Below are 9,411 nucleotides of genomic sequence, written 5' to 3'. Positions count from 1 at the left end.
TTTTACGAAACGGGGGAAACAAACGTGAACAAAAAGGTTCCATAATTCATATTAAATTCAAAAGATAACGAAAAGACAGCTACAAGTGAGAGGGAATAGTGATAAAGTGGTCAAACTTGGTCAAATCCACAGCCTCAACCCATCCGACACTGTTAGACTGACTCACCAGCAGACATCACTACATGACGGTATACAGTAGCCTATTCAGTACTTTGCCAAACAAAGTCTGCCATTGTTCTGCCACGGTGTTCTTGGCGCAAAGCCAGCATTTATACTTTGCCATGTGTGGCTTATTGCAATCAGGGGCAAATCAGGGGCAAACTGCACTCAGCTGCCAAACTTTATGGGCGTGTTTGCGCTGGTATATCATTAGCGCAATATCCTTTGTGAATAGGACGTTAAGACGGAGCAAACTGCGGGTGCAAGTGAAGTGCAATTCAAGGTGCTATCAGCGGCCGCAGTTCATTCTTTGTGACTTACTTTCTGTCCAGAGCGACGTTCAGCAGTTACGAGCCGTCACGTGTTTTTAGAATCCATCGAGGAGAGAAGTGATCCATCAGGGAAACACTTCAGAAACATTATAAAGTGATAGTTGTACGTTTTATCCACTTATTTCTCAAATACCTACATAATTATTTACTGTTTTGGAAGCGGCGCTTGTTAGACGGTGGCAGCCATGTTGATTCTGTCGTCCAATCACAAATTGTGTTATTAGATGGTGAAACGCGTGTAAACAGCTGAACCAATGACCATTGCGAAATAGCGGAGGCGATCTTCAGAGAGTAAATAATGACCAAGATAGTTATCTGTAGGGTAGTTTACCGAACTAATGACTGATGTGTTTATCTAAAACCCGCGATCCGACCCGCATGTTATTTTTTCCACTCAGATCCGAACCCGGGAAAAAATGTTTTTTTAAAAACCACCCGCAAATCAGCTGTTTTTGCGGGTACCCAACCCAGTGAAATGCCCAGGGAAAACCACAAAAATGGGTAAATGTCTCCCAGTGAAATGCCCAGGGAAAACCACAAAAATGGGTAAATGTCTTTTCAGAGCCAGAGTCACGATGTGTTCAGTATCTGCGATGTTATAAAGAAAATTGCAGCTGCCAAAGAATCAAAGGGCAATGCACAACATTTGCTACGATGATAATACAAATCCACAATGTGTAATATTTAATACATATCTGGGTGGAACAGGTTAAGATAAATGATAGAGCGTGAGGCGAAATGGTATCTTTAATACAGACAGACGTCCAAACGGGGTCTGATCACCATCTCCTTATGCAACAGCCTCTGAATAATCTGTGCCTCAACGTCCATGATTTTATTCACAAAAGGACCCACAATGCTTCTCCTCCTGTTACATGCTCAGCAGGTGATCAGCCTCACGCTTTCATGAAGCAAACCTGCCAGCCAGCAGGTTCGCAGAGTATGTTGTTGTTGGGTTACGCTGAATTGGCTGGTTTCCCTCATCTCAGGCTTAACATACTCAGAGTTTTCACTCATCCCACTTTCTGAAATAGGGCCCTGGTAAGTTGATTTTGTTACCTTTGACCAGACATAGGGCAGCCTTAGCTAGCTGTTATCTATAGCCTGAGATTCAAGCCTTAGCCACTTGATACTGGAAAATGCTTTAAACAGGTTGTTTGTACTAAAAAAAATGGTTAAAATAATCTCACAGAAGAGACATTTGTTTGTTGTTTTAAGAAAATGAATTGTTCAGGACTCATCTGTAGAAAAAAATAACTTGATAACGATGCATTATTTTTACTCCATCCTTTCCCCTTCTTCACTTTCTCTCCTGACTCCTCAGACACTCACTTTGACACACTGACGATCACATCCTTGATGAAAAGACATATTTAATCAGTGTCTTGTGAATTCAGACGTAGATGTACAGAGAGCAGCATCACTGTCCTGCACATAAAACACACACACACAGTATTCCAGAGAGTGTACACCATTGTTAGAAGATGTGAGATATAAATATTAGACAGGCGAAGAGTCTCCCAGTTCATACAGTAAAAAGACTTTTTGTACAAAATAGTAAAACATATTTCTGCTTTGAAAATATTAATAATAATAATAATAATAATAAAACATACAGATAGACAAGACACAGGAATCAATATGATTGTAATGTACTGTATGACCCGTTCCATTTAGTGACCTCTTTCAATAATGCTTCACATCAGCACACACACACACAGACGCACTCACACCTCTGGAAACAGGACTGAATGAGTTCAGGTAGGAGTGTGTGACATGTTAAAAATAGAAGATCGGTCGGCTGCGACTGAGGAGGAGAAGGATCAAAGATGGCTGAGAGTCCGTGTTTTATGATTGGCAGCTCTGGCCCGCTTCCTGCTGTAGCACCATCTCGTCCTTGCGGACGGGTAAGGTGTCAATGGTGGTGAATAATTCAGCCGCTGTGATCGGGAACGGGTAGCGCTGCTTGTCACTGCCCTGCTTGTCTACCAGCACCATTTGGAAGGACCTCTGAGGGATCTGGAGCAGTAACCTGGGAAATGAACACCAGAGCAGTGAGCAGCAGCGGTGGTGGAAACAAATATTGTACTTTTTACTCCACTACATTTATCTGACATCTGTAGTTTTTAATTACAATTTTGGTGGTACTGGTGGTGGTACCAAATTGAGCAAATTTGTGTGACGTATTTCAAAAAAATATGGGGAAAAAGGCAATGAGCAACTTGGTATGAAATGTCCTACAAATATCAAAAAAATTAATAGATTTAGAAAATTATTTGAAAAAAAAACTTGGGAAAAAAGAAAAATTATATTTATTATATTTATTGATATATTTAAAATTAATATTATATATTTAAAATTATGGTACAGAATTAATGTAATTTTTTTGCACTTTTTTTCAGGTGTTTGCATGTTTGCTTTTAACTTCTTTTTTTTTTTTTTTTTTTTACTTTGTTTTTAATTTTTTCTTTTTACCAATTTCTTGCAATTTTTTGGGTTATTTCTTCTTCCCATACGTTTGAAAGAAATCAAGATATTTGCTCAGGTTTTAAAGGGTTAAGAATGGGTTTGAAAGCAGGACTTGTACTCGTTGGGAAATATTTTCATAGTGTGGTATTTGTACTTCTACTTAAGTAAAGAATCATAACGGGGCGTCGGTGGCTCAGTGGTAGAGCAGGCGCCCCATGTACAAGGCTGTTGCCGCAGTGGCCCGGGTTCAACTCCAGCCTGAGGCCCTTTGCTGCATGTCTCTCCCTCTCTCTCTCTCTCCCCCCTTCACACTTCACTATCCTATCAATTAAAGGCAAAAAATCTTTAAAAAAAATAAAAAAATAAAAAATAAAGGATCGTAACACTTCTTCCAACAAGTGTTGGAAGTGTGTGTGTGTGTGCGTACCTGAGCTGCAGGGACAGTGCTGGAGGGAGCAGCCTGTGTCGAATTCGGCCAATCTGTGCAGGGTAAGTCCCAACCAGCTCAATTACTGTGACGTGCCTCAGGTCCAGTCCACACTGAGCGTGCTGAGAGAAAGACACAGAATGAGAAGCTGATCTATAAGTTCTGCTGTTTTATGGCTTTGTTATTGATTTCTATGCAGGCGAAAGAAAGCTGAGCACAGTTTATTTCACAGTGGATGTAAAACTCCAAGGCTGCGACTAACGATTATTGTCATGATTAATTAAAGTCCCCCTCGACTGAGAGATGAGATTTACTCACTGTTTGACCTTCACTGAGTTCTACACCATAAGGCTGTTTTCACACTCATCTGCTGGAGGAAGGAAAGTTTCTCTCCTTATCTTCAACTTTGTTGGACTCTATTCTCCCATTTTTTTGTGTCTAAGCAACTAATTGGAACAACAACTTTTGAAACCAGTCCAGTACTGAGAGAGGCCGCTGAAGGCTGTAAAACAGGCCACTCAGAGTGTGTTTGCAATGTAATTTACATCCAATAAAAGTGCTTGTTTTCACCATTGACAGTCGGACAACAATATGAAGAGGACCCCTTCAGAGGTCGACCAACTTGTCACAGAGTGGGATCCTTTCAGTTTAACCAGAAACAGCTCTGAAATCGCCATCGTCAAACCCACCAGATTCCATTTAAATAAACATTTTCTCATCATAAAACACACGTAATTCAAAGTCAACAAAAACATCTTGGTTCGTCTTTCCACTGTCCCAACAATCACCCACTCTGGTTTGGTTGAAATAAACCCTTAAGTTAGTTAGATGTGAAAATATGCTGACTCTAAATGCACTAAAATTACTGCTCTGAGTCTGAGTTAAGGGAGGTGGATGTTTGAGTGTGATTTGAAGGTCAATCATGGCCCAATATGCACCTTCACAAGTGTGACGTGGAAACTTTAAACCTCCAGGTCACAAACAATGACAGTGGACCTCTCAGTGAAGTAGGAGACATCTTGTGTCCAGCAGTTGAACTTCTGAAAATGCGCAACATTTCCATATTAATAGATTCTGGATTGTTCACTGAGGGAGAAGGAGTAAATGTAATTTTTAAGATTAAGATCATTTAAATGTCCAGTGTGCAGGATTTAGGGGGACATATAACATGTATGTTTTCCTTAGTGTATAATCACCTGGAAATAAAGCTCTGGCGAAGGTTCAGCCAGGAAGACAGTACTTTTTAATGCTTAGACTGTAACCTTCTTCCTCACCCTGACATTCACTCCTTTCACGTATGCTCACGCTCTATTCCTGGCTGTCAGTGTTCGGGACTGTCAACTGAGTCATCAGCTGATCTACAATCAACCAATAGCACAGCGTCATCTTAGCGCTCCTCATTTTAAATATGGTTCTTTCTCTGCCCACAGTCCTGTCATGCTGCTGCTGTGCGTATCCCCCACCTTCCCATCACCACCTTGTCTTCTCGGATGCAGCCTCTATTCGCCTCATCAACCAAAGTCTTCATTCACCACCACCACCAGTGTCTGGACTCCATGGGGGGATTTATCTTGCTGCTGCTCAGATGTCCAACAATCACAAATAATCTCCCTCTGGTGACTAAGTGCCAAAGACTTCTGTTGAATCTTATCAGCACAAATCATCTGTTAATCTGTACACTTGTATTCTGCATTAAACTTCATCTTTATTTCATTCCTCTGTCTCTCCTGATTGAAATGAGAATGTGTTTTAGTTACTTTAGAATCAGTCTTTTATATCTACACAGGGAGCAAGTCGTCGTTCACAGAGATCGCCATGTTGCACTAGGGTGTTTTTACAGTAACAGACAAACCAAACAGTCTCTCGAAAGGGCTCTTCACATTTTTGCGTCAGCCACCATAGTAAGCAGTCACTCCACGATGAGCAGCATCGGGAAAAACTGATTTTTAAACATGAAACTGCTTTACTCCGTGTTCACCTGTTTAGATTGCAGGGTCCATTTTTTTGGTATATCTGGGACCAGTTGCACAAAACATCTTTCAGTTTTCTCCATATGTATGATACTTACGGCTTAATTTCTCCTTAGCTGAGGGACTTACACAGTTGCACAGAATCACTTTAAAGGTTTCCCTAGTTACAAAAAAGCGTTAACTCATTTACTGCATTGAAAGAGATTTTACAGTGGTAAAAGTTTCCATGTTTGTTTGCTTGGACTCAGGCTTGTGATGCCTGTTATCGTCCCACAAAGTTACCTTATAGTTAGTGAAAAAATGGCAGAGGTAAAGAGGACAATAAAACCATATTGGTCAGAGGAGGAAAAGATTATACTTCTGTAGGAATAAAATCATAGAAGGCACAAACTACAACGTAAATTTGATCTCCAAATACCAGAAAACAGAAAACTACTATAGGAAGAAATTGCAATGAAAATGAATTCAGTCAAATCTAAAGTGTAAAATCAAAAGTGTGTCCCCCGGGTTCTCCTGGCTGCAGAAAGCTCTTTCATTTATTACCATAAACTCGGTCATGTTGCAGTTAAGATAGAGTCTGAGGTCCCTTTTTTTGTTTTGTTTTTGTTTTGCCTCGCTTTGGTTGCTAAGGTCTTTTGTGCAACAATCTAGGGATTCCTTAAGTATAAGACAAAGACAAGGAAAAAAACAAAAATTGTTAAGTGAGCATTTTAAGGAAACCTTAAAGAGAAGACTTAAGGGTGTTTTGTGCAACCAATTTTACTGTGAGGAAACCTTAACCAGGACTTAAAGGAATATGTCAATTTAAGGTATTTTGTGCAACCGACCACTGGATCTTAAGTTATCAAAATATAAAGGTGAGCACACATTAGCAGGTGCTTAGCGGCCCGTCTCTAATGAGTTGAACAGCGTCAGAAGAACACTGATTTGTAACACGAAACTCCTTCATTCAGCGTTTTTACTGCTTTTAATCACCTTGTGCTTTTGTTTTAGAGAGGAAGAGACCACTGCGGATAATTCTGCTAATAATAAAAATGTCCTGAACAATGAACACTGAAGGAATTCTAACCAGGAGAAGTTTTAGCTGGTTACAATCTGAAATCCTCACCACTAGATGCCACTAAATCCCCATAAATCCTCCACACTGCTCCTTTAAAACAGAGAAAGGCAGTAAATCCTCAATCCTTGATCAACTAATCGATTAATCAGCTAATCAATTCTGCTTTGAGTCGCACAAACAACTCTCAACCTGACAGATTCCACGACTGATCACTCAGGTTGTTCACAAACTTTTAACACGGTGTCATGTTTCAGATGATAACCTGTCACTTTAAAAGGTCAGGCGTTTTAAAGTCAGCTCTGACTTAATGGTTTCTGACGAGCCGTGGAAACATCCAGCCCCAGAATAAACCTTATCAAAGCTGGTGTCAGTATCATTTATTCATCTCCTTGACATTTTCTGGACCCCCCCCTCTATTTTTATCTTTTTATTTATTTGTCTCACTGCTTTGTCCCACAGAGGCAGCAGAGCGAGAATGACAACAGCAGCGGAGACACAAATCACTGCAGCACTGACTTCCATCGCTTCTCCCCTTCGTCTCCGTCACCCCACATACAGCTCATGTTCTCCCTGCGAGTCGTGCCTCACCTGTAAGTTAGTCATCTGGAAGCGGTAATTATGATTGGCAGCCGTCGGGGCCGAGATAATGAGGAGCCGTCGTTTCTCATAGAACTGGTCCAGCAGAGCGGCAGCCGTGCGCACTCCCACGTTTATGTTCATGGCTGTGATGACATTGAATGTACAATTAAGTGAAATGACAAGATATGACACACAGGACAGGAGGACAAGATTTAATACAACACAGTGAGATGCCGTGTTAGTTGATTCCTGAGTGCTGAGCAGACATCGTTCACCATCGAATTCACCAGTGAACTGAACCTGAAACATTGAGTATGAATTACTGATGGTTTGTTGCAGCAGTCTCTCCTATCCGCTACTTTTTCATGTCTCACAGATACAGACATTCAATAGAAGGGCGTCCACTATTGATTTGTCAAATCGATGGATGGCACAGTGGGCCCATTTTTTCCTTCACTGAGCTTCTCACATGGACCCAGCTGAGCACAGGTAGGCAAACTTTACACAAGGCTGTTGTGTTTACTGACTATACGGCACAAGACAGCACTCAATAAAATGAGTCTGAGCTCAGAGAACGAGACGTAAAAACACTCAATCTGAGCCTTAAACCTGCCTGATCAGTATAAAAGTAGCCAAATTTTATATTTTCTGTGTCAGACTGGGTATCTTGTAAACCCAGAGCTTCTCTTTTATGTCCTGTGGCTGTTCACGAGTCCAAAAACGATGTATACATCTGAAGTAGGGCTGGGTGATATAAATATTGTACTATTATTGTCATTAATATATGCATGGTTTTTGTTTTTGCTCGTGTCCAAAGTTTTTCTTTTTATGAATGTTTTGGAGTTATCCCTCCTAATTATTCGCAAGGCTGCAGTATTTGGGGCAAACCCTGAAGCCTGCAGACTTTAATACTTATTATTAGATATTCTTTTGATTATGTCAAGGATGCAGTTTACACAAGGGAATGGAGTAAGCAGATTAAAGTGAGTGTATGAATGTATGAAAATTACTTGTAGACTGAAACTACAAACAAAACCATAGGTCCATAAAACAAAGTGAAACTGAATATTAAGGATTTTAGGATTTTATTTTTTTGTCCTTTTTCTGAGTGAGTGTGTAATTAAAAGGAGATATAAATACGTTTCAGAAAATATAGTATTGTACATTCATGTTATTGTGTGTGTGTTTATCTGCGTGCAGTACGTACCTGTGCAGGTCGTGTCTGTGCCGGACCAGGTGAGTCCGTACTGACACACTCTGGCAGGGCTGCCCTGAAGCTCGTAGCCACCGGTGCACTTGAACTCACAGTTGGCACCGTAGTTGTCTTTGTCACTGTCACACTTCATGTAACCGTTGTCCGGGGGGAACAGTGGGCTGCAGCGGCGCACTGCACAGACACAAAACACAGAGGAACATTGGCAGTCTTAATATTGTATTGAAAGACAGTTTTGAATATTCAATTTACCTGCTGTGCACTGACTAAAAGACATGTAGGTTACACGAGTAATTATTTCTGCATAATGACTTTTACTTGAACACTTTAAAGCTGAAGTGCAGAACTTTTGTCGCCCCCCTCTGGCACTGAGAGTAACTACACAAACTCTGGTGTTTCATGCTTTTATTGTTTGCCTGCAGGTGAGCTTGCTGCATCTTCCCCGCCCCCAGGAGCGCACTTTTGAAGTCTGTTTTTGCCTTGAGATCCCTTTTTTTATCTGGAGCATCCACTCCTTGCTGCTGCTCCATCACTATGGTCTCTCCCCCCTTCTTTTTTCTTTTCTTTTTATCTTTATTTCAAACTGTGGGCATACATACACAGTATCAACAAAAAGCAGCAAAATCCAGCCCCCAGTCACCAGAGGAACATGCTGTCATGGACTGTATAAATAATGGGTGTAGCTACCCTGGCGTCCCTTGTTGGGTTGTGGACTCTTGTTTTAAAGCCTTGAATTCAGCATCTTGGTTTTTTTTTTAGCCAGTAGTGACCATATTTGGAAAAGAGGCTGGAGCTGTGGAAAAAATTCACACCCTGTACAGTTGTCATCAATGTTAAAATTAGCTTTAGAGTCAAACATTTTGTACCAGGCTGTAAACATGTTTATTCCTGTTGTAAAGTTGTGCATTGTAACATGGGGGTCTATGGGGATTGACTGTTTTGGTGCCAGCCTCAAGTGGCCATTAGATGAACTGCAGTTCTTGGCTTCATTTTTCAGCCTTTGAGGTTACCGCTCAGTTTCTGCAAACCATCAATCAATCAATCAATTTTATTTATAAAGCCCAATATCACAAATCACAATTTGCCTCACAGGGCTTTACAGCATACGACATCCCTCTGTCCTTATGACCCTCGCAGCGGATAAGGAAAAACTCCCCAAAAAAACCCCTTTAATGGGGAAAAAAAACGGTAGAAACCTCAGG

At 40.9% G+C, this 9,411-nt stretch overlaps 1 protein-coding gene across 1 annotated transcript in view; it reads right to left on the bottom strand.

The window, feature by feature from the left end:
• Positions 1-1,850: 1,850 nt before the first annotated feature.
• Positions 1,851-9,411, bottom strand: part of srpx (sushi-repeat containing protein X-linked) — a 28,357-nt gene continuing 20,796 nt past the window's right edge. Inside the window, exons 7-10 of the mRNA XM_050049834.1 lie at positions 8,204-8,383; positions 7,006-7,139; positions 3,388-3,509; positions 1,851-2,523 (exon numbers count right to left, since the gene is read on the bottom strand). Coding sequence (XP_049905791.1) covers positions 2,340-2,523; positions 3,388-3,509; positions 7,006-7,139; positions 8,204-8,383 — 620 coding nt within the window. The 3' untranslated portion in view covers positions 1,851-2,339. The remainder of the gene's footprint in view (positions 2,524-3,387; positions 3,510-7,005; positions 7,140-8,203; positions 8,384-9,411) is intronic.

Source organism: Epinephelus moara, chromosome 7 (genome assembly GCF_006386435.1).
Source record: "Epinephelus moara isolate mb chromosome 7, YSFRI_EMoa_1.0, whole genome shotgun sequence".
In the NCBI taxonomy this organism is placed as follows: domain Eukaryota; kingdom Metazoa; phylum Chordata; class Actinopteri; order Perciformes; family Serranidae; genus Epinephelus; species Epinephelus moara.
Note: the sequence above shows the minus strand (reverse complement) of the source record. Positions and strands in the feature narration are given on the sequence as shown.